Source organism: Homalodisca vitripennis, chromosome 2 (genome assembly GCF_021130785.1).
Source record: "Homalodisca vitripennis isolate AUS2020 chromosome 2, UT_GWSS_2.1, whole genome shotgun sequence".
In the NCBI taxonomy this organism is placed as follows: Eukaryota; Metazoa; Arthropoda; class Insecta; order Hemiptera; family Cicadellidae; genus Homalodisca; species Homalodisca vitripennis.
The window spans coordinates 160754838-160782376 of record NC_060208.1 but is presented as its reverse complement, the minus strand read 5'-3'; the positions used below and the strand labels follow the sequence as shown (position 1 = coordinate 160782376).

The 27539-nt window shown below is 32.3% G+C and overlaps 1 protein-coding gene across 1 annotated transcript in view; it reads left to right on the top strand.

Moving 5' to 3' along the window:
• The window catches only part of LOC124355871 (lachesin-like), a 64110-nt gene that overhangs the window by 24719 nt on the left and 11852 nt on the right, over positions 1-27539 (top strand). The window contains exons 3-4 of the mRNA XM_046807026.1: positions 25722-25929; positions 27174-27335. Of these exons, the coding sequence (XP_046662982.1) occupies positions 25722-25929; positions 27174-27335 (370 nt within the window). The remainder of the gene's footprint in view (positions 1-25721; positions 25930-27173; positions 27336-27539) is intronic.

Sequence of the window (27539 nt, the reverse complement as noted above, 5' to 3'; positions counted from 1 at the left end):
GATCTTGCTGGCCATGAAACTGGTCCACCTCGGCCTATCTATTGATTTTTGGAACTCTCATTTAGGTGTCCACTAACAGCCAGAAAGTAGTGCGCAGGTGCCCCGTCATGCATAAACCACATGTTTTGGCGCAAATGCAGTTTGGTACATCATCAAGAAGGTTAGGTAGCTGGTCTCTTAAAAAGTTCAAGGACACCTCACCATTAAGCATGGGAGGAAGGACGAATGAATGATGTTGTGGGCGATTCAGTTTGATAGCATGAGGATTTCTGTTTCCCCAAGTGTGGTTTTTATGTAAGTTAATTATAGCTGTTCTTGTAAAGTGAGCCTCATAGGTAAACAAAATTGTATTTAAAAAGTATGGATCAGCACATTTTCCCAGAAGCCATCGACAAAAAGCATCACGGGGAGCGTAGTCTTGTGGCAAAAGAGTTTGGGTATGCTGAAAGTGGTATGGGTGTAACTGGTACTCGTGTAGTATTCCCCGAATATTAGATTGGCTGAAATTGAACTTTAGTGACAATTCTCTAGTGCTATTTTCAGGATAATCAGAAATTTCATTAAGAACCAACTCTTCTAATTCAACAGTCCTACATGATCGGGCGGTGCTTACATCACTATGCTCCGAAGACTTCAAAGAACCTGTTTCAGATAGGGGTTGATGAATAGTGGCAAAAAATCTTGCGCTTAGACACCTGTGCAAGTTCTCTTGATACAGACGTCTTGCTGCGGTACTATTGCAGCGTCCCAAACCATACATTAAATTCATGTCTGCTAATTCAGAGTTTAAATACACATAAATATTACCTTCCATGTTTTAATAAATGAAACACACAACACAAAATCACTAATAAAATGGATGAAAATAACTGGTTAAAATACTTAACACAAACACACAGTATATTTACAGTTTGTTGTTTTGTTCAGCAATGAGGTGACATATGTCATCTAATAATACATGCCCAGCTGATTATTTATTATTTAAAATGTTTAAATTATTAATTATTACCAACTGTTACCAATCAGATACTCATTCCTTATTATAAAACAGCAAAAGTTTACTGTGTAGTGTAATACGTGAGCAATAAATTTCATAACTATTTTACACATTTAGTTAACTTTACTTATTATGGTTGTTTTCAGAATGAAACTCTCGACAATCTGTAGTAGGAAAAACGATTTGTGTATTGGTCATTTAACAATGTTATTCCACATCAAACATTATTAAGACGGTATTTTTGTGATTAGGTTTTTGGCAAATTTCATTTTTCGCTAGCCATTACTCACTGGTGAAGCGTTTCCGGACCTACCTTTATATAACATTTTTTTCTTATTTTTAGCTCTAAAATCACGTTTTAAAATATGTTACTATATTTCTGACTCACCCTGTATCATCATAATTTTACAGCGGTCTTACAACTTATTTTTCTTTAAACATAACTTTTTGGAATACAGTTTTTCAAATATACATTAACACATATCGCCGAATGTATATATATATATATATATATATATATATATATATATATATATATAAACGAATTTTTTTTTCATTTTTCTGTTTACGAAAAATTTGACTTGTAACAAAAAAAATATAACTGCAATATGAAAAAGTTACTTTAGATAGTAGTAAATATTTTTTTATTATTTCAAAACTTTAGATTTATTTAATTTAATTGTTAAAATAGTTCGTGAAATTGTATAGTTACAATGATTTTCACCAAACCTGGAATGTATTAATAACTCGTACATAAATACAAAAATGTTAATAAACATTATTATATCTCTATCGTGAGAAATATAGGATGTTATAAATAGTATTTATCGGTACAATTAAATGCATACTACACAACAGAGCTAAGGTGATAATATTTTGTTAAACATTTTCTGGATATATAAAATTAAAAGGTATTTGAGTACCACACGGTATAATACTCGCTAAACCTTATTTCCTGTAAAGGAAGTTATCCTTTAAATGAGAACAAGGCTTGCTTACTCATTTATTTTAATGTTATTTATTTAATGTAGATTTTAAATGAATTTTTAGCTAATTATTTCAAAGCATTAACAAACCCCTTTTTGAAAGCAGGTACGAACTACTCAAAAAGCTATAGTTTCTAAGATTGCACAAATTTGAGTCTGTTGGAAGCGTGCTAACAGTATGGAGGATTATTGGAAATATTGTACAAGGTCGAATATAATATTAATTTTTTTAAAAAGATAGTCTACAATCCAACTTATGATACGCGGCTCCATAGATACAAATTGTCTCTACGTCTATCTAAATGTAGGGTTTTTGACGATTTAAATCATTAGATTTTAGTTGATTTTTGTTTAGATATTTATCTAAATATCCTTACCATGTTGAATTCTGATTAAATAAAAATAATTTAAAACAAACTACTAAAAAACAAGCAAAACAATGTGTAAATGACTATTTTAATTTAATTACATGGCCGAATTTGAATTGGAGACTTTGCTATGGGTATCCTTTGTTTTAAAACCACGGAAGAAAATAATAGAAACTATTAAGTTTATTTTTTAAATAAATGTTTTTATGATTATATTTATGAATCATAATAAAATATTATTAGGAACAAAATCTTGTTGATAAAATCTGTTTCTTTAGCATTTTATTGGCATTTGTTAACTTATTCGTGACGTGAAGCCACTCTTATTTGGCAAGCTTAAAACGCTGATCATAGAAGTCTCTAACTTTTTACTCTGATTATATCAGTAGATTGTTATGATTTATCATAATTCAAGCAAGTAAATACTGGACTAACGTGAGGAATATTTTTTAAGTCTGCTATGTGACATAAATACTCCTTTGGTTATTAATTATAATATATATTCTTTCTACAACCATCCATTTCAATTGAGAAAAGGAAAACAAACTTGTTAGACAATCGTAATTGTTGAAAATTACGTTTGAATCAGTATCTATACACAGTTTAAAGTAAACCAAATAACATATTCAAACTAATACAACAAAAGGTTTTATATTTAGGGATTAAAAATAAATTAGAGTTAAAACGAACTTTAAAAGTGTTTGTACATTTTATTCGATTACTATTATATATATATAGAACACTTAAGCACTAATTAGTAGAGGGACTACGATTTTAAAAATTTCGTTCAAAGCTGAGAGCTATTATTTATAATATAAATGATACAAATAAATATTTCGTCAAACTATTTATTAATGAATCTGACAATATTAAAATATAAGGCTGTTATTTTTATGATATTTGCCCTTTATAAAATAACATTTTGGTTATAAAATTATTTGTGATCCTTATGTGGGGGACATAATAGATTTCAAAGGTTTTTTCTTGGTTTGGTTTGGTCCTGGAATTGCATTATTTGTTAACTATAACATTGCAATTCATAATTTTTTATTCATATTCTATACGTCAACGTAGGCCACTAGCCTCTAACAGGATCTTATCTCATCATAGAATATGAAGAATAATAGGAATAGTACATGATTAGAAGTGCCCATTAACAATTGTAACAGTCACAGACAGATTATAACCTGCACGATCCCTATCAAAATGCCGACACATTAAACCATAATTTGCTACTCCATCAAGAAGTATACTTTATAAAAAAGACTGAAATTCTGTCATATCATTTCCAGCAGTTAAATACACTCCACTGTGAGCAAGTGTACATTTAGAAACACTCAGGTAATAGGGCGCTAGTTGAATCACTGTTTAATTAATCAAATTGGAGGAGGAGAACGGATAACCTGATCCCTTCCAGCTTCTTCAGCTATGCTGCTCATTTCAAGCCTATTGAGGTTTATATTGCTACCTCAGTATCATGAAAACGCTGAGCAGTTCAGATAACAGGCAAAAACTCATCATAAATTGATCATTATGTCGATCAGGTCTTACACTAAAAGAACATAATAATGATCTCACCATTCTGTTATCAGAACAAAGCAAATTCCAACAATTAATTTATTTTTACGTTAGGCTACTGTCTAGGAATACTACTATCATAACAATAAAACGTTATCCACATGTGGTCCAGTAGGTTTTTAGTCTGGAGTATTTCTGAAGCTAGTGGCTTTCCAGACGCCAAAATATTCCAGAAGTCAAGAGTTTATTGAGACTAGAAACTGTCAGAGGGACCTAGAAACAATTCTGGGCTACGATCTGGTTTTTAAAGGCCGTACCTTATTCAGGCAGCGTGTTCTATATGAAAATACCTTTCATGTAAGGTAGCTTCGTAAATTATATCACAATTGGTAGATTGAGAACTTTCAGACCTCAGAAAGATTGAGATATTGAACTATTATCTTAAAAAATACAGGATCCTGTAAATCATAATAACCTATGGATGCCAATATCTCCCAGCTGGAATTTTCCAGAGACAAACAATTTGAAGATTTTACGCTCCAGATACCGTAGGTACAGTGACGTAGAGAAACGAGTTTCACGGTAGCCCGGGAGTCCTATAAATCCCAGTAACCGAAGTTAACTTTTATCTGAATATAATTATCTCTTCCTAAACGAAAATTTAATGGTTACAAGAATTTTCTCCTAATTCCAGAGACTGAAGTTTTAGCTAACGAGGGTTATTTATTATTATGTCAGAGATTCCAGACCTGAGACATTTTTATCACCACAGGAGCTCGTGCAAGCAAAAGCCTACAAGAATTTATAAGATTTTGAAAGAAATACAAAGTATTAAATGCTAGGAAATCTTGAGTGCATTATAACCAACCCTAAAATCGTTATCTTCTAGGTCGTATTAGAGCGAAATGCGGGTTGCATAACATTTTGCAGTACACTCCAGAAGTCTTTTAGACATTACAAAACCAATGTTTTTTCAAAACCAATAATTGAAAGAAATGTACTGAAGAATAACCCACACAATTGCTTTTTTAGACTATTTATAACTTATTTTGATCATTAACAAAATTTTACACACGCAAGTAGTTTAAAATTTTTAAAAAAGCAGCAGATAATGCTTTATGCTCTTCTTTTACAATTGCTAAGTAGTATCCGAGTTAGAGATTAGACTGTATGATAATCCTCTTACACAGGGAGTGGACCATGAGGATGAGCAGAATAAAGCCTAAATAGGGATCAACCCCTACTTTAAATAAAAATAATTACAATATTACGTAAATCTGAAATTAAAAGGAACATTATTTCAACATTGAACCAAACATTTTAGGTTTTTCACTATTGTAAAAGGTATACACAGCTTTCCTAATTAGTGTAAATCCATCAAATAAGACCTAAAATATATAAATATTTTATATAACATGGATGATTTGTAGATTATTACAGGTCTTTTCTAAATGTGTTTTTAAACTATGCAACACAAAATTAATAAAACATTATGTTAAGAAAACATTATTATCAATATTGGAATATTGTCTGACTTTAAATTTATATACATGTGAAACATTTCATATGTGAATGTGTATGTTTTATGCATCGATGTACCGAAATTATGTCTGTTTAATTTTGTGAGAGATTATTGTAAAGTATTGTGTGAAATTGAATAAAAGGCTCTATATATATATATATATATATATATATATATATATATATATATATATATTTATTTTATTCTGTGTTATTATTGTGTACTTGAAAAAGTTGTTAATACAACGAAATATTGTACAAGATAATTGTAGTTTTCTTTTGAACTGCTTAAGAGACTATATATATATATATATATATATATATATATATATATATATATATATATATATATATGTACCTTTTAGAAATATTGCCTATAGCCTTAATACGCTGACAGGTTTTTACTGACAGGTTTGATGGATTTCATAAATGTATTATAGTGTTTAGAAAGCTATAACACGTTGTTATGGTAGAAAATTCACTTATATTAGCAGTCGTTGTAGCATAGCATATTTGGTAATATTATTAGTTTTGTTTGTTGTTTATTCGCAATAAGATATAATATTGCATGAATAAAGTAACATCAATAATGTATCAATATTAGTTTTCTAAAAATTCAAAGTGCTCATAAAATTAAGATATTTTTAGACAAAATATATACCAATATGGAAATATTTAGTAAAACTAATTTTATAGGATTTTATAATGATCTTATACTACCTAAATTGATCGCATATAAGATTTATTTATAATAATTTTCTTTCAGGGAACATAACATTTTAACAAGCTCTGTTTGGTCTTGTGAGAACAGCACACTTAAAACGTTTTGAAGGTTGTAAACATAGAGTAATTTTACTTGTTTCACTAAAATTAAGTATATTGGCTTTAGGTGAACTCAGGTACAACAATCTTCCTACCACAATTATTTTTATTTAATGCAGAAACTGATTAATGGTTTGAGATTTAAAACGCGAAATGACATTGGTACTCTCCTCCTACATCTTGATCTGGTTGTCTCAGAATTATCTCGACCCCTAAACAGCAACAGTCCTGGCTGGCGTTTTCCAGGCTCATGTATTATTAAATACTCACAGACAGTCAGTGTTAAATGGAAATTAGTTACCACCCTCCTCCGGAACAGACAATCTGTTATTGAAATACGGTTTTAGGCTTATCTTACTGTGTTCTGGACCACCGATTACGGTTATTTTGGTACTCTATAAACAATAAAATGTATCACTATTATTGGTTTCTTTCATTATTCATGCGCTTTTGGCACAATAGAATTTGTGGTTTATAAAAGCTCCTGTCATTGGTTGATACTTAAGAAGAGTCTTCTCTATCTTACAGCAATACTAAGTAGGCTAGAATTTTGCTTAGGATAATATTTCCTTCTTCATACAAATATGCCATTTTCAACATGATGGCCTGCTTATTATTGTTTAACGTATATTACGTATATAAATAAGGCAAAGCTAGGTTTGTGTTAGTAATTCTAGTGAAATAAACCAATATAAGAGCCTTTTACAATAAAAGTTCAAATACGCCATCTTGTTGCGGTGTGAAAAACAAATTCGATTAAGAAGGAACGTTGTCTGGGCTGTTAGTTTTTGCGAGTAATTGTCTTGCTCATAAGGATTTCTCTTTCAGCAAAAATGCATGAACAAATATGTAGTTATAAAATAACTTTGCTGTCCAAAATAGTTATATAAAATATGTTCCCAGCGACATTCAAAATAAAAAATGACATAATTTGCTGAGTAAACATGGAAAACAATAAAATAAATAAAAAAAACATCGACTTAGGTAAAAGCCAATATAATTAATCTTTGTATATTTGAATTTCCCACTTTAAATCACGTGACATCTATCAATCGCCATCTTAGTTAAAGTGGTTTACTGCAAATATGTCATTACCACATAGGCTATAATACAAATATTTACAAAACACCTACTTTACTTAAAAACTACATGAATGATTTACTGAGCACTATAGACCATGCTAAAAGTTATTTAACTTGACAAACGAAGTAATTAACGTTAAAAGCTAAGAGAGTTAATTAGCTACAGGAGATCCCACTTAACTGAACTTTCATCCCTAGTTTGTTATCAGGAATGCACTGTACAAAGAAACATATTAATATTAGATTTTAGTTAGCCATCTTATACATTTTCTAGAGTTGATTACGGTCGTCCTGGAAGTTAATATAAGTTAGTTAAATAAGTTTATGATTGTGTTTTTAAATTTTACCGTATCGCTTTGTTGGTTTATTTACAGTTCTGCTTGAGTTGAAAGTTTAGAATTCTATTTTATTGCGTTAAGTATAATAACGAGAATGATTATTTACAAAATTAATTAATAACCATTTCTTTCCGTAGAATTTAAAAAAGTAAATATGCAATATAATACATTTCTATAGGATTTTGAAATTCCTAAACAATTTGAGAAAGTATTAATAGATTAAATTTGTTGAAATATTATTAACTAATGAATTGCACAATTTAGAATAATTGTTTCCATTTCTGTGTATTATTTACTTAAAGATTTTGTTATATATCAGTGTTGCTATGAACAATTTCCTTAAATAGATTCTATAATTATCATGGATTCAATTAAAATATAAATGAAATATATATAAGCGATATAAGTAACTATAAAAATAAAATCACAAGCAATTTAAGCTTCCGAACGATGACTAAATGTAGATGAACACACATTAATGAAATTAATCTACTATGGGGTCCTAAACATGGGGTTTTTCAGTTTAGAACGAATTACGGATTTAATATCAGTTGCACCTAATTTATGTTCCCTTAATAATTTTATTTGTCATCATATATTAGATGAATAACAGGGTATATATTAGTTTTCTACTTGCCTGCCTTTCTGGGAACTAATGTGTCTGCTTTGTTGGTAATGACTTAATAAGCACTTATGAATAAAATAATAAATATTTACATTACCCACTTCAAATTATTTGATTGATGGACTAAGAAGTTGTGTAATGTCAACCAAAACCAATATCACACGAGAAAAATACGATTACCCAAGTTGAATACAAAGGAATAAACTGTGACTAAAATGACGAAAACAGGAGGAGTAACCATAAGCTTATTACCCTCAAAGAAGCTGTAGGCTTGTTCTCTCCACTTACATTTCCTGCACCTTTTCGCGTAAATAATTATAACCCTGTTATGTGTTCTATTATGTTGTGTTATGATATGTATATCCCTCCTTCTATCCTTTATTCCTCCCACTAGAAACTTCAAGTTCTCCCGGCCCTCCTGATCGATGAAAATGTAGAGTGTAACATAGTTTCAAAATATCAATTGTGCACTATTTTGGAATTTTTAGATTAATTTTTATTCTAGACTGACAAATGTATGTATTGATTTTTAATCAACGAATAATACTCATTACATCTTAATCGGTTGAAAGGTGGACTTCATTATGTGGTTCTATGTAGGAAATATCAAACTGAAGATGCATTATTAGTTGTGACGTTTAATTTGCAGCAAACTGATGGGACACGTAACTCTCAAGAATGGCATGTTAATAAATGTGCAACGCTTTTAAATATTTAGAAAATACATGATTAAACCTTTCACGATATTATTTACCAATGCGTATAAATTTGTTTGTAGAAATATGAGATTTATTAAGTTACAGTCAATCCAATACTCTGTTTATAAACATGGTTCCTTATAACGAGTCTACTTATATTCCTAAAACGGCCACCACCTTGAAACCCTAAAAGTATTGAAAATATAAGTATGAATAAATATTGCTTGATTTGAAAAATATATAAATTTGTATGTATATTTAAAACTACATGTTTTACATATTTTTCACAAATGAAAATTCGCGGTTTAATAACACATATTTTTGTTTGAGACTAGTTAACTAACTTGTTTAAGGAATGTACGAATATAAGTATTGTCTTAGATCTAAGTTTATTTTGAATTGGGTAGTATGTACGGCAAAACATTATGAGATATAAAAAACATGTAGAATTATAACTCAACGTAAATATTATGATAATTTTTGAACAGTTTTTGTTTTCTTCTACAATATATAATAACTAAGATATATTTATTCGTTTTCAAAACTTTAAACAACCACTTTCTTGAAACTTTAAGATATATTGACAGAAGTGAAAGAATAAAAATGTTTTATAAACACCCAATCTATTAAAGTATATATTGATTTTCGTGTACACTGTGAACTAGCCAACTTCACATTTTTCCTCGAATACAAATGACGGTTATAATGAAACATTTTATTCATTAAGAATGGCCTTTGAACTCAACCAAGCTATGTATAAATACTGCCCGTCCCGTCTAGTATAACTCTATTAAGAACCACGATAGTGTTCTTGTTCACGTTTATACTCGGAATGTTGTACAGAACGCAAAACTTGAGACGGCCTTTATTTTCTAACCTTATAAATAAAAACGTAAGAAAAATTACTATTATAATAATCTAAGAAATCTATAACACGATATTTCACGATATTAAGCATAATTACTGATAACTATGAAATATTCCTATAAATCATTACCAATATTTCGAGCTCTAAATAAAGGTTCTGCACCTCGAATTATCTAATGAAATCTTTCATACCTATAAATCCATCTACGTGAATCTACGAGATATTGAATACATGTTTCATTTCTATTTACAAGTTTCGGATAGTACCATCTGTGATGGAGAATTTTCAGATTCTTTAGACTTAAGTCCGATGGCCAATGTAGTATCTTTAATTTTTAAGTAATATTTTATTCCTAACAGATTTTAATCCTTAGAGTTGTTATTAAATCATTAAATATATTTCATTAGAACAATTTTACGTTATAAATTGTTTATAAAAATAATAATAACTAACAATAAAATAATTCAATTTTTTTTCCTTAAATCCCTTTTTCATACAAAAATAACGTTCGTGAATACATCGATTTCCTGCGATTCGTAAAAACACTAAAGATTAGAACAGAAAACTCTTTGAAAGTGAAGTTTAGAATATTAAGCCATTAGAAAATAGAAAAAGTAAATCCGTTAAAATATTTCATGCTAAACATTAGCGATAGTATAAGAGTGACGATATACGACAGCAAAGTGGCGATATATTGTCTGCCAAATCCCTGTGTTGATAACACGGAATATTATACGAGACAGGTTTACAGCCGCATGATTGATGCGACGTTATCAGTGCAGTACTCTGACATGTTCAGTACTCTATAAATATATGTTTATCAAGGGAGCCTTAAACCCAACAATTCTAAAATTTCGCTACAGATATTTGTAACAAGCCTGTGCCAGCAAAGATTTAATAACACGGGTATAATAAGAACGTGTATATACCCCACGCCAAAAACTCATACATTCATTTGACTTTACAAAAGTATTCATATTAGCATTTAAATATGTTAAAGATTCCATCTTATAAGGTTGTTGTGGTTGGGGTGGACTGGAATGATTGGTAAATGTCATCCTGCGTACTTTTATATGAAACTTGACGTCCACTATATAAAGAAATTTGTCGGGTAAATTAAATTCAACTAGTTGGATGCATTGCTCCGAACGGAATATTTCTGTTTTTGTGTTTCAAAATGTATCGCATTTAATTTTTTGCTATAACACAAACGTCCAACGTTTCAACTAAGCGTCATGGCCAAAGCCTTACTTGCTTTGCCTAAATATGAGAATATTTGTAATTTACAAAACACAAACAGCTCATGGATTGTACACGAAACAGCAATTTTGGACATTTTGCAATCTTTCTGTGATAAAATAGAATCAGTAACATTAAGTTTTAAAATGCAAACTTCTGAATATCGATTTAGCTCTCCGTGTTACTGAATGGAAAATTAATCTTAAATATTTTGTATGCAAGAAAACACAAAGAATTCTGTAGTGTCAATGTGAGTATGTTATTAAAATCCACAATGAGAAATTTGAAAGGTAACTTCACCTGATACATCACTCAAAATTTTTACATTTTCTCTACTCTCTTATTGAAAAACTAATAATTATTAGATTTTTGGGCTTTAATAACATTTTTAGGCTTCATGATTAGTTTAAACGCTTTTTATCATTTCTTAACCCGGTGTAGGCCTACCTGAGCAGTTTTTTCATTAATCTAACACTTTTTCATTTTCTCAAACCTTTAAACTAAAGTAGTAAATTTTGTGTGGAAAAATTATTTAAAGATCACATGTGAATCCTAAACGGGATATTTGAATTATACCAGACACTTCAACCAAAGGAAAGGGGAAATAGTTGTGAGGGAGGCAGATATTGGTGTTAGAAACTTCATTATATTAGGCTATCCTAGAGGAAGCCAAGCCAACCCCTGCAGGAACGGGTAAATCTGTCACAAGTCCCAGTGGTGGTCCCAGAGCTGGGGTGATATTTAATTTACTTACCTTGTACCAATTTACTTTAAACCTACCCTTGTACTGCACTTGATTTAAGGTACTCTATTCCCCTGATATAAAATCCCGCATAATCTTTTCTCCCCAAAGCATAGAAACCACATCACATCTATTACCTCATTCTTAGCCTGCTAAGTATGTATAATATAAAATGATAAAATATATTGACGTGTATTTAAACATAGATGAGAAATTATGTACTAATAATACACATTTAAATAATAGTAGTAATTGTTCTATATATTTCTGGTTGTAATGAAATAAAGCAGATATTAAAATAAATTAAGTTAGAGGCAATAAGTAATTTATTCATAGTATTGTCTTAACAAATGCACGTAAATGTAAATATGTATACTACAGATTTGAAACAAAACATTTTAGTATTTGTGCAGGAAATAGACCCATTACGGAAATAGCTGCATCGTAAATAATTGACTAGAATTGTCTGAAAACCATATTCAATTGAGAAATACATGATTTTTTATCAATATCAATCTACTATACATTAATACTTATGTTCTTGATATATACAAATTCAGCGTGTTCTACAAATCATCACCTGATTTATATCTGAACGCAGTACTAGGTTTAAATATTTGTATTCCAGATAAAATTGTTGCTAAATTCCCATATCACCTAAGATTATCTTCTAAAATGTATCGTTTGCCATTTAATGTGACATTGCTAAAGTATTCAAGAGCTATATAAAAAAGATTTGAATATTTCCAGTTTGAGGTATGTTTTACATTTGAATAATTAATATAAAACAATTGTACAACGTAACAGTGTTTTGGCAATCTAACCATGACCTGTGTTCGATAAATATATTTTACGGTACTTATAAAACTAATACTTATATACTCGTATATAAGCTTGCTTTGTAGCTCATAGAAACATGTAGGCCTAAAACTTTAAAAATTTAAGCAATGATAATATTCAATATGATGTTACGTAACTCTACTTCAACATGAAATTCAACCTAACCTTCTTCAGTTGTATTCAATTGGAAATTTACATGTATTTACCCGTAATTCCCTTCTATAATCGGTTTTACTAGGTCAAAATCATAACCTTTTAGTTATACCACTCAGGATTAGTATTGTAAATGGTAAGTACTAACTTTTCTTGTAAAACTTTAATGGAATAACCAATAACGGATAGATGAGCCGGTCAGACAGTGCCTTACAGAAACGTATTTAAGGAAGATTGTAATATTGTAGTATAATTACAACTGGCAGGTTTAAGCTGCTTAAGTACATTTAGAACGCCTCTACTATCTGATGCTGCACAGAAAGCACCTGATTGCTGTACCATCCGAGTGCTGTGGAGTCTGGTTCTGGTTTCATTACAGCAGATTGCTTGTTCATTGTCCTTGTTGTGCTACTTTAGTCTGCTCAGAACTTCATCAAGTTTAATTAGAAATAGAGGGTTGCTTTCAGACCAAAGAGTTTATTTTTATAACAAACGGTTCTTAATTTGTTATAGATGTTCAGCAGGAAATATACTTCACTGATAAAAGTTATCGTACTATCTTTTTCCTAACTGCACATTATTATTTATCATTGGGGCCAGTTAGTTTCCTTTTAACTGGGTTACACAATTACTTTTAATACGGCAAACATATAAACTTAAAAAATATTTTTAACTTAAACTTAAATAAGTTTTTTGTAAAATTTAGAAAATATATAAGTTGTTTTGAAAATTTTGCATTATATCATAAACATTTTGTCATTTGACATTTTTTGGACATAAGATTTTTCAGTTATTGATTACATATAACACAAAAAAATTATTAGATAGTTAAGAACTAGCGAAAGGAATGGTAAAAAAGTGTGTCAGTAACAAAAATGTATCTGGGAAATATCTCTACTAAATCAGTTAGCCAGATTGGTACACTATGTTTAATTATGGCAGCCTAAAACTTCAAACATTTTACCTACACACCGTCATATAAACCTAGAAAAAAAGGAATACAGGTTTTCTGGAGTGCTTATAAAATTTCATAATTTTTTAATAAAAAAATTGCTTTGTTTCTTCATTATTTTTAGTCAACAGTTATTGTATATATACAAATCCCTTGAGTAATTAATAATATTTTAATTTTTACAATATTTACTTATCTATTTTTCCCGACTGAGCTGGAAGGATAATAGTTTTACCAAATAATTAATTAGTTAATAAAGCAATCATCTATAGCCAAAACTATTTTCATATAATACTTTTCCTGAATTAAAGTGGCTTTTACAAAGGGAACCAAAATATGTAAATGCAGTAGTGTGACACCTCGGTGTTAACGCCCCAAAAGCTTCAACAAATAAATTAATTTAAACTAATATCAAACTGAGGAATTCTGCGAAAATTTACATAACATTAATTTAGTGACTACTTCTAATCACTATTTAGAATGGAAGTCAAGACCTCCACAAGGTGTAATAATGCCACCGTACACATTAAGTGCCATCCGAATAATATAGCGAAATATAGGCGCTGAGCCGACTTCAGAGGAAGGGGACAGGGAATTTTCCACAGCCTGCAGGTTGCATTAAACTAAAGCTAACGACCTGGTGTTGCCGCAGACACGTGTAAGGAATCCGCTGACATCAGCGAAGAGCTGTGTTCAACGCAGGCCTCGAGCCGTCCAAAGTACCATGTAGTTTTGTTAATTACTGGGTGAATCGTTGGCGGCAGCACCTGATGGACAACCACCAGGAAGAAGAACTGGCGCTCTGATTGGTCGGGGGCCAAGAGAGAAGGGAAGGGGCATCACTGGAGGCGATCTTAGAGCAGAGAGTCGTAAAATTGGTTCGGGATGCGGTAGATCATAATTCGGCTCCTCTCTCTACAATTCTCTAATCTATTTTCTAGAGCCAAATTCTAACTTTTCAATCATGTGTTCATTTTTAATTCAAATTAGTTTTAATCTTTTGTATCTTAAATCTAAATCTCTAATCACAAACGTTCGAAATTAAAACAAGTAAGATTTTATTCCGACTTCGCTGTTTTATTTCTAAAGTTCCGACCTTTCCTCGCCGCGAACTCAAGAACGAAGATCCCTTCTTTTTTTCTCCCACTGGGCAAACTACAGGCCGGCGGCAGACCACATCTGGTGTCAGGTGTGGGGTTGGTACAGACTGCAAGAACGTCACCAACATGCGAGATGGAGGGTGCGAGTTGCCGATCTGCTCCGTGCCGCCCTGGGGGTTAACAGACGAAGCTCGCAGGCCGCCCGGACAGAGTCGCATCTCCCGACCCTCGAAGCGACTGTACGCACTGCGAGCAGACCAGATGCTGAGGATGCTGAGAGGTGGCGCGAGCAGGACGAGACTGACCGAGACCAGAGTGGGAGCATGTCGACCCCCACCGCACCAAGACTGACATTAAATTGACCGTACGGTAATCGGACGAGAAATGAAGAGTGGGGCCCTGGACACTTGAAGTAAGTGTGTGAAACTAGTTTAAAAGAATGTAAACTTCAGACTTCAGCGATACATCGTGTGTGCACCGCGATGGGAACAGTAAATCAACCTGTGTCGGAACTGAACGAGTGGTTTTAGACTTTCCGTTGTGGGAACATGGCAGAAGAGTGATTGGGGATCCCCTAATACTTGTAATTTATGTATGGTTGTTGATGCAGACTGGTAATGGCAAGGTTTTCTATAATTATTTGAACAATCTGTTAAAACAAGTAGCATTAGTAACGATCCCCTAATACTTAAAAAAAAACTAAATGTTTTCTAAGTTCTTGTATCGCTAATTGTAATTTATGTAGGTTGTTGATGCAGACTGGTAATGGCAAGGTTTTTCTATAATTATTTGAACAATCTGTTAAAACAAGTAGCATTAGTAACTTAAGAGGAATCTAGAACGCCGAGCCAGACTGGTATCCATGGAAGGTAATGCCGGCACCCCCAACCTCAAATACCCCTTCCTTTCAACTCCCCAACTGGACTGTGGATGCCCGGAACAGCTCGAATAACTTCTAAATTAAAGTGAAATAACCAGTAACAACACATGAAAGAGTGTCTTGCTAAGGGATTTCCGGACCCCATTAGCAAGACAGGAAAGATGCCCATACCAGGTCTGCAGGAATTGCATTTATTTACGTTTATTTTACTTCTTTATTCGTTGGGAACGTAACTGTTAAGCTAAGGAACTTTTGTGTCGCATGTAAGTTGAAAATGGGGTTAGACTTGTTAGAAGCTCTAAGGCACCAGTAGAATGTAAAGGCCAGTAGGAGGAAGGTATCGGTGAGCTTCCCTGCTCCCAGGGGTAAGCGAGGTGAAAACCATGGGGTGCCCCCAGGTCCACAAATGCCCTTAAATACCAAGTGTGGGGGGCGGTATATTGTAGTTGTAGTTTCTTTTTTTTCTGTGTTGATGTTCTTTTGTGAGTTTGAGAGGAGTTGAGGAGTGTGGGGACAGTGTCCTCCTGTCGTTGTCTGTTCGGAAAGAACGTCAACGTTATGCCTATAAAACTAAATGATGGTTTTTGAACCGCCTTCCAGAGTCCCCCCCACGCATTTACAGTGTAACGGCTATCCAGCCACTAGTTTTAAGTCTTTTCACAGGGCCCTTAAGAAATAGAGTTCAGTAATTGTTGGTTGGTGCCTTAGCAGCTTGATAGAAATTTTGTGTAAGCCTGTAACGTGATGAATAATCTGAAAATTATTATGAGAATTAACGAATGCCGTCCCAATTATATGTAACAAGTTACAACTTATCGTCAATTTTGTTATTTTAAGATTGCTATTATTACGAATTGTTGTCGTAAGATGTAGGAACAGCTTTGGGTATGCTTTATTGTATTGGGTTCGAACAGTGTAACTGTTTACTTTGAGTATCTTATAGTTTTGTATTCTAATCGACGTACAAGTGAGCTAACTCAGGATAACTCCACTATAATCTATGACAGGGGTAACAGAGGAAACCGCCCCGAGTGAAAACCCATGAGGCTTAAACCAGATTGGGGGAGTAGCGTTCGAAATTTACCACGAATTAGACTACCACCTATAATTTACTTTGAACTTAATTGGACCATGCAGTATGTGGTATGTCGCAAAACAATGACTTTCATTATCAAAATTTAAATCTAATAAAAACACAGTTATCCTGGAGTGCTTAATAAATGTATCTTGTCTAAGATGGTGTGATGTACATTGAACTGTGATATACTTGAAGTAGTTTTCAGGAGCACTAATTAGTTCCCTTGTACTGTTCGTTGTATTGTTACGTTAAATACTTTATTATAATATTGGTAAGCTGATTATCATGCGGTTATAGAGTAAATATTTAATTGTTGTCTACTGTTTGCTGAATTAGTTTATTAAATTAGTGATGCTATGCTAACGCATAAGTGATGATGCTTTGGAATTGTTCATGTTTTTTTATTTTTATTTTTTTGCGTAACGGGGTGTGTTTTTGATATTGTAACTTGGGTGTATTCTATGTTTAAAGCCATACATATGCAGATAGGTAGTGGGATAAGAAATATTGTAAAGAGAGAGACCGTTGTAATAGTGAGTAAGAGAAAGAGAAAGTTATGTACAAATTGTTGTAAAGAGAGTAAGCCTAAGCCGCAAGCAAGCGTCCAAACTTTAAATTTCGTGGGTAAAATTCTGTCCTTATTATGAACTGTAATGCTGAAGCCTTTCTGAATTTTTACCCTTATCAGTTTCATGCACCTACCTGTGGCATATCAAAAAAAAAAAAGAAAAAATGTATACGGAGTGGCGGTTGTACGTTTTGGCTGGGATGGAGGCACACCGAGAGCTCCTCGGTACTCTACGAGTACCCCATGCTGAGGGCAGCATGATCTTTGGGTGGGGGGAGTGTGACACCTCGGTGTTAACGCCCCAAAGCTTCAACAAATAAATTAATTTAAACTAATATCAAACTGAGAATTCTGCGAAAATTTACATAAACATTAATTTAGTGACTACTTCTAAATCACTATTTAGAATGGAAGTCAAGACCTCCACAAGGTGTAATAATGCCACCGTACACATTAAGTGCCATCCGGAATAATATAGCGAAATATAGGCGCTGAGCCGACTTCAGAGGAAGGGACAGGGAATTTTCCACAGCCTGCAGGTGCATTAAACTAAAGCTAACGACCTGGTGTTGCCGCAGACACGTGTAAGGAATCCGCTGACATCAGCGAAGAGCTGTGTTCAACGCAGGCCTCGAGCCGTCCAAAGTACCATGTAGTTTTGTTAATTACTGGGTGAATCGTTGGCGGCAGCACCTGATGGACAACCACCAGGGAAGAACTGGCGCTCTGATTGGTCGGGGGCCAAGAGAGAAGGGAAGGGGCATCACTGGAGGCGATCTTAGAGCAGAGAGTCGTAAAATTGGTTCGGGATGCGGGTAGATCATAATTCGGCTCCTCTCTCTACAATTCTCTAATTCTATTGTTCTAGAGCCAAATTCTAACTTTTCAATCATGTGTTCATTTTTAATTCAATTAGTTTTTAATCTTTTGTTATCTTAATCTAAATCTCTAATCACAAACGTTCGTAATTAAACAAGTAAGATTTTATTCCGACTTCGCTGTTTTATTTCTAAAGTTCGACCTTTCCTCGCCGCGAACTCAAGAACGAAGATCCCTTCTTTTTTCTCCCCACTGGGCAAACTACAGGCCGGCGGCAGACGACAGTAGTTAAAATAAAACCTAATTTTTTATAAAGGTTCTAAAGTTTGAAAAAGTATAAATTAAATGAGAGACGGTAAATCTGTTTATAGTTTATATGAAAAATCATATTCATGCAACAACTTCGGGTTACCTTAGGATCTCAGTTCTCACCTTTTAATATAACCAGTAGTTTAAGTTTAAATCCTCAAATACACTTATGTTAATTTATGCTATTTTATTAAGACCTTAAACATATAATTATACTCACGAAATGCGATTCTATAAAGTAGTATTCCTTTTAGTAACCTAATTCCTATATTCGAAGTTTATACAATTTTGGAAATAATATATTCTTATTTTTTGGGGAAAATAAATAAACTCAGTCTAAAATATTTTCCTCTGTATTTAATGTACCACCAAAAAAATACAAATAAAGGTATAGATTTGAAAAGGTGGGAGATGAAAAGGATAAAATAATCTATATATTTACTTTTTGTAATAAATATTATTATGACACGCTTCAACATCTGTGTCATAATGTTTGCGTGAGTCTTTTCGTAATATGTTGTTTAACTGGTAATTAAAGCTAATTTAGTATTTGAAATCTGATAATGTCTTGGAGTTATACTGTCCAACAGGCCTACGATTATAAATATTTGGAGATGAGATGTCTTTTAAGAAAATATGTCTTACAAGAACATATGAAATGTCTTATGTTTATTACATTTCAAGTATATTTACGGGATTATGTTTCTGTATTATATACATTAGTAGTAGGAACACAGCCCTAGTAAAAACAATAACGGCACATTATTATTCTAAATAACAACTTACTTTAAAACAATCTTTCATAGTAACTAGCTCAGGGACCTCAAAAAAACATCTTCACCTCGCAATGATATATACATGTATACGTTGTATGCTATTTATTGATTGGAATAAATCTTATGCTAAATATTTTGCACGACCAACGCAAAATATTTACAAAGAATGTTGATATACACTTAATTTGTATGGTTCGTGTTAGCTGATCATATAATTTATCAATTGAGGTGCCTACAATCAAAACCCGCCAAGTCCATCTCAACAAATTTTCGGAAAAGTGAAAAAAACCACAAACAGACTAATGATAAGAACTAACCAATTTTTTTTACCAAAAATTACATAATTTTTACTTTAGTATAGTGACAATGTATGATAAAAATCCCTATAATAGTTTCATACAAATTTAGAAAAATATTAAATCAATATTTGGATTTGGCAGATTTTGGTTCTAAGATTGGGACTTGGCAGAATATGATACAAAAAAAAATTAAGGCTGCAAAGGGTTTAAGCTGTAAAAGCTTTACTAGTGGTAAAGTTTACTTTGTTTACACTTTAATTAGGTATAGGCTTAATAAAAAAAAGTAAAAATATTGAAAATTCTCAAAAAAATTTAATTTTTTTTTCTAAAGTAAACAGTCTTTATCGTTTTACTATCACACTATTTCTGTATTGATTTCCTCATCAACAATGATGTTTTCATCTTCTTCATTGTTGTGACCTTCAGCTTCTTGGTTTTCCAAATCGCGATAGAATTTTAGCATCTCGTGCCTTCTCCAAAGTGCTTTGCGAACAGTCTGGTAACATCCTTTACCTTTGCAGATTTATGGCCAACCGCCTGTTTTTTGGGTTTATGTGAGACATATCAAAATTTGGTTTTTTGACAGATTTTGCTGCACAACCTTCAGTTCTATAAAAGACTTCACCCTGGACCTGACTTATTTTTCTTCTTGTTCCGTTTTAACATTGTCCTTTTTGAGGGGTTGAACTTGAAATGCCACAAGTTTGGGTTTTTTGCACTTTTTCAGATTCAGACTTCCAGTCTTTAACCAGGACAGTGACTCCAACATGATGAACGGTTCCATGTTTCCCCAGAACTTCTTCATACTCTTTTGGCTGAAGAATAGTGTCCTTCTTTTCAAATCCTTTTTAATTAATCCAAACACCCCATCAGGTGGAAGAAATTAGTGTCCAATTACGGGAAATTTAATTTCAATACAAGTGACATGATCAGGAGCATCAGATATCAGCCATTTTCCAAGCATAGCAATGATGATTGCATTTTTGTTTTGCCCGCACCCATCTGCAAAACACTTCACTTTTGTTTTTCCCTGGAAACCTGCATTCATCAGATGATTGTAAACACAAGAAGAAATTATATTGGCGTTTAATTATTCCCGCTTCTATTCCTTTTTCTCAGGTGCTTTCTTCCTAGCTTGTTTACCAGGGCTGTGGGCACTAACTTAGCAATCTAAGTTAGTGCCCACAGCATCCTCCATTTAGAAAGTATGACAGCGACAATATGGTGTGATAGTTAGTATTTATTAACTATCACAAAATATTATTTAATACACTAATTATTATAAAAACAAAACTGTAATCACAAAAATCCACGTGTTTTCACAAGAGACAGGATACTCACAATGAGAAAAATAAAACAAGAAAAGTAAACAACTCGCAGAGGATCATGGGTAGTCGCCGGGTAGTCACATGACAAAACCAGGCGCTCCTATTGGCCGTTGTGGATTTTGAAACTAAAAATGGTGAAACTGCATTTGGACTTTGCGGGTATTGCAACTAAGCCTCAACTTTGACTTTAAAATACACTAGGATGTGGCGGGATTCGATAGAAAATAACAGTTGAATTGAATCCAGCGAGGAAATATCTATAATAAACAATATCAAACTCAATTTCGAAAAAATATGGACTTGGCGGGTTTTGATTCTAGGCACCTCAATTTACCTATTATATGTATGATAAAATTGAATTTTTTTAGTTGTTGATGGCTACATGTTTTGTTGCGTAGTAAAAGTAATACAAGGATATTCTAATAATACACTTCATGTATAAAGAGGCAATCATATTTTGCAGGTTTTCACATATGTTAAAGACAAAGATGGGTAAGAATTTATCGCAAATTATAATTTGAAGTTAAAAAAACTTCAACGTCCTTGGTAAGACGGAAGTATTTGAGTTTAAAAGATATGCAAATGGTCGCTCTATTAACATTAGTAAAAATTTTATACATATTTTGAGTATGAAAATAAAAAACCGGGATTACGATTTTATTTCGCAGAAGAAACAAGGGCATTATTAAGAATATATATTCTAGTGTTTAATAATTCAGAAGGTAATCAACACTTAAATCATAAAATAATGTTCTGACTTAAACATGAAAACTGTGTGCATCTGCAATTACTCCAACAGTCACAAATGAGACTGAGATAAAATCTGCTAATGGTGTTCATGTCAGTGACAAGTGCTCTGTGTCACTCTGTCATTTTGCTAAAGCGGCTACAATTATAAATTATATTCTTTTGTTAATACAACTTACCTTTTAAGTGAAGCAAATTAAATTTTAATAGCACAAAATTTATTGTAATTTTCACTCACATTAGCGAAATAATCATTCAGAAATACGAAAGGAATTTAAAATGTATTAAATATATGAAACTAACTAATATGCAAATTTTAATTTTTTTAATTTGGTAAAATCCCTCAAATAAGAAAAATGCTTATAGAATACTTATGCATATATCCATACAAACCATTATCTCCCTATAATTGCATCACTATTTAAAGGAGTAACATGCCAAATATATATAACTAGAAGTGCAAACTAACTCTGAAAGTTCCTGGAAACACTTTTGTAAGAGGTGATCCACAAAGTGCGATAGACCGCGCTAAAAGCCCTAACTTAACGGAGTGAAGCAATTAACGTTGAAAGCTAACAGAGTTACTTAGCTACAGGGGATCCCACTTAACCGAACTTTCCTCACTTGTGCATTCAAGAAATACTATATAGTTTCTTCTATTTCGTTCTATAGTGCGGTTATCTAAAACAGTGTACTCGTTTTATATTATAATTCAATACTACACATTATTATCTACACCAATTTCATAATATATAATGTATATCTCATTCTTGGAATAAAAAAACCTGTATTCAGTATTTTTTATCATATATATTGCATAAACATGTGTAGTACTAATACTGTTGTAATACATTTTTTAAACAAAAAGTAGCAAACATATAGTCCAATGTATTGTAGTGTAATATAAATTGTTTTTCGGGACTAAATATAGCATTGTACATCTCATGCAATAAAAAAGTACAGTTTCCGTGTATATATGGAACACGTGCTGGTGGAAGGGATCTATAAATACCTCATTCCCATTTTATTGCCCGTATAAAACTTGAAAAAAGAAGTATTTTAGCACACTCTTTATCTCTCTTCTTCTCACTCACTCATCCGCTCTGTCTTACGCATACTACGCCACTAATACTTTTCCCCTACGAAATCTGGACCAGATTACTGGGGAAGTTGATTTTATTGACCCAAACCTGTTCATTTGTACATAAAGTTTAAAAAAAGACCTTTACCGTTGTATTACATACGGGGCAGGATGAAAATAATAGTTATCCCATCACCTCAGCTAAATTAGAAAATTAATATTATAAATCTTTTAGAATGAAATATTTTTTTACTTCTGCACATATTGCCATATTACAAAGAGAAGACTTGAATGAATATTTTAAACTATATAAAATACTACCTCTTATAATTAACGTAATAGGTATCTGGTACTACAACTTAAGTAAATTAAAACTAATTTAATGCAATAAATATTATCATAAGTTTGTAATATTTTAAAGGGAAATTGCGTACGGCTTTTGTAAATCTCCGGTTAGCTTATTTTAACAAAGTATTGTTATAAGATATGCGAGTGTAACAATTAAACTGAAAGCTTCACTTAATGTTATATATACAAAATAGGTATGGAAAATATAGTACGATGACACATTATGAGTTCTACATCTAAAGTGGTTTGGTAGGCGTATGAACATTCCAGCGCCGGACTAGAAGTGCCTTTATAATGCCATTTAGTCCAGCTTTGTTGCAGCCAAGTGCATTAGTGTTGTGCGCTTATTACATTCCACTAGACTTCAAAGGGATTGAGAAATTTACATTCAAGTACTACAGAACAATTAAACACACAGGTACAGAGCTCGTTTTCTTGTTAATTTTAGTCGGTATACATAAATAACACTGCTAAAATTATTATTAAGTTCTAGTTATACGTTTACAATCTTTTATAAAACATTAAGATGTTCAACAAATATTTATAGCATCCTTTTATATGGAAGTTTTTCTTTTCTGCTCTGAAGAAATTCCAACTTAATGATTTTTTTCAACTCGCCCTGCACCATGTGCTGTAAATAAACCAGGATAATTAATGAGTGACACTCTAGAAGGATTACTCGAGGCAGCTCAGTTCATTGCTTCAGTCTGAAGTGTGAATGAATAATTCAGTTTTAATCAGCCCTAATTCGCACTCTCCGGCAATCCAACACGACCCCACCACCAGCAATCTAATCCTATCTTGACCTGTCTTCTTACATGCAATGTTTATTTATATTTTGGATTAACTATTAGGTAAGATTACCATCTCTTCTTATTGGTAACATTTTCTTCAGTGATCTCTTACTTTTAATGTTAATACAGCCGATTACGTAATTTTGTATACTTTTAAATCGCCTTTTACTAGTGGTATGTTGAATTATTGTTAAATTAGGATTTAGGATTTAGGACCTTAGGATTTAGGTACAATTGAATTTTGGGTTTAGCTCCAGTTCACCTTCCCTTTTATTGTAGCGTCTAGTATCCAACGCTCTCAGGGATGACAAAACGATGTAAATGATTCGTTTTGAGCTTATTAGTCATCTACTTTTTATTGTAGCGTCTGGTATCCAAGCTCTCAGGGATGACAAAACGATGTAAATTTTTCGTTTTGAGCTGATTAGTCGTCTACTTTTTTCGATAACTTTATTCGAACATGACTCCGGATTACAGGATTTAGTCTAATGTACCAGACGCTGAAATAAAAAGGAAGATTAACTGGAGCTAAACTCAAAATTCAGTTGAATCAAACCTTCCTACCATATCTACTGTTAGGTGCTAGTTTTTTAAAATCTACAGCTGATTGTATATATAATTGCTCAATTTAAGTACGTCAGTTAAAAATGTGTTTAGTTTGTTGTACATAGTTCGAATGAAGGTTTAATATGATTTTTTAACTTTGAGAAGTTAAACCTTACATATTCATAGCTTATTAAAAGCAATAATACGAAAGAGAAACCATTATTAAATGTCCGAACAAGATAACACTCGATGTTTTTTATACTTAAGGATACTCGATGGTAGCCTATAAAATTATAGAAAAGTTCTTTCCTATAATGTAATTGTAATTATTTGGCATTATTAGTACAGATATTTAATATTCATGGAAAATTCTGCATATATAAAGACAATATATGATTACACCACACCGGGTGTCTCGTAAAAGGCTTCGCAGTTCTATAGTAAACAATTTATCTATATCAATTTCAATTAATTACAGATAAAATGATAAAAAACTTTACGACATTTATATCTATAAATCCTTGACTAATACAAGATAAATTCTGTCAGCCTACTGAGTGGTACATCTCAAAGACGCTCAGTCTTAATTCATGCCTGGACAAGTACTATCCATGTCGTTTATCTTTCTGGCGAAATTTTAAATCTATGTATAAAATCTTTCTACATTAAACATTTACATGTTTATTAATTGCATTAGGATTCAATTTGAATTTTTAAATTGTAAACGACTATACGCCATCACTATGACATGATAATGTAAGTATTAGGATAACTAGGCTATATGTGTCAATATAGTTTGTTACAAATTTCTTTTTTCTGTAATTTCTCATGTAATCTGCTATTATTACAAGAGTGTATCTGTGTTTATCTTATAAAAATGGTATGCACAATGTCAAATCCATACGTCAGTTGTTTTTCAATATATCGTGCAGAGAAATAGATAGGAAAATAAAAATTTTTCCAGTTGTTATGCTTCACTAATGCTCAGCAAATAATTAATAGTAAAAATAAAGCAGGTACTCTTAATATGTTTATCGTTAATTAGAACAAAGCAGTCTCCCGGATAAGGAGATTAACCACACCCCAACATCATGCTATTAAGAAAAGTATCACAGGTTTAAAAAAGTAGCTCAACCTGTTTGTTTTCCTTGTGGTTTGGAATATTGCTAACTAATGTAAATGAACAAGAAATACGGTCCAATCCCTATCCTTGTGGAAACTGTTGCTCCCTGACTGTAATTTAGATCATGGTTAAGAGATCTTCGAAAGAAATACAATTTTGAAAAAACTCTGTTTCAGGTTGCCTGGATCCACATAGACAGGCAGATGATCCTGACCATACACAGGCACGTGATATCTAGGGTTCCTCGCTTCAGTGTCTCTCATGACAACCAGAAAACGTGGTTACTGCATGTAAGTGGGGTCCAACAGGAGGACCGGGGCTTCTACATGTGTCAGGTCAACACGAATCCTATGATCAGTCAAGTGGGTTTCCTTCAAGTAGTTGGTGAGTTCCTAAAGACAAACCTCAGCCATTATTAGCCTTTAATAAGTAGAAAGTAGGCTAAGTGTTTTTTTATAAATGTTTATTCATTTTCAGAATCTGGTAATAAAAAAAACTATGTATTAATATTTAAATGTTTCTGAAAGTTAACAAAAAACGGAAATCTTTTTTGAATGTACATGAGCATTAAAGACATAGTAAATTGTTAACTGTGGATCGTATAAAGTCAATTATTAACTTTTTTGCATATAATTGAATAAAAAGGTGCTGTTGCTTATGTCGTGTTTGGTTTTTTATTTCAAGGAAACAAAATTGCCAGCCTGTAGTAATTTAGTTTATCATGTCTAATGTCTGATGTTTTATAGGTAATTAGATAAAATATGGTACATCAGGATTTACGTTTCCTTGAGAATATATTATTTTATGGTACTGCATGTCCTATACAATATGTTTCCATATAGTTAGACTTCTGTTCAAACCGCAAGATCTCGGTTTAGTAATGGAGAAGGCATATTAATCATAATAAAGATTCTTCATGTTCATGAAAAAGTTTACAGCCTAATATAAAAACATTTTAATCGTGTCATGGTTTTTAGGTCTTAAAGTATCGTTTCTGGTAGTTATTTGGATTATGCATTAGAAATATAAAATCTATACCAAAACAATCACTGATTTTGGCGGCGTGTTACTATGGCATTCTTTCCATTCAGGTATTTTTTTCGTAATATGAAATCATGAAAGCCTGTAACACTGAATGGATGGTTTTAGTCTCTGGGATATCTAGCAGTTATCTTATCTGACTTTGTGAGTGTAACAGTGTGGCTTACAATATATCACACAACTAGTAGCCAATAGTTTTTATACATATAGACAAATACAGCGTAACATTGTGATATTCAAATATGAAAGAAAGAAAGTGATCGTTCTAAGGCTATGGACCTTGAGACCTGCTCCAACAAGAGAGGATTTCTTAGAATGTCAACATTAGCGTGGACTAGTTCATTGTGTTTAGATGCAGTATAATGGATGGTTATTTTCGAGGCAATTATGTATGATCAATACCGTTTAACTAGTATGCTATATCCTATTAATTATGGCACGAAGTTGATTTTGTTAAATGATGCAAATAAGTTTGTGGGAGACTGCTGAACTAAATTTGTTGTATCTGACTAACTGTTTCAAAATAAATTGGAAATCATATCCTAATACATTCAGTATAAACGTAAAAGACATCAATAATGTTACAGTTCCCCCAAACATAATGGATGAACATAGTACAGCGTCCTCGGTGGCGGTACGGGAGAACCAGAATATCAGCCTCACCTGCCGCGCTAAAGGATTCCCTGCGCCTAAGATCATGTGGCGCCGAGAAGATGGACAAAGCATGATCATCGATCGGAGGAAAAAAGGTGACCTTTCAAACAATATGTGACAGTATTTTGTACTTAATTGCTTAACAATTAACCGATACCCATGATTCTTATATGACTTTTACACGTTTTATGAATGCTTGTTTGTAGTATTCAATGAAACCGTAGGTACCCATAAAAGTAGTAAGAGATAGAGCAGGAATAAAAAAATTAGTACTTATTCAATTGTCATAGTTTATGTAT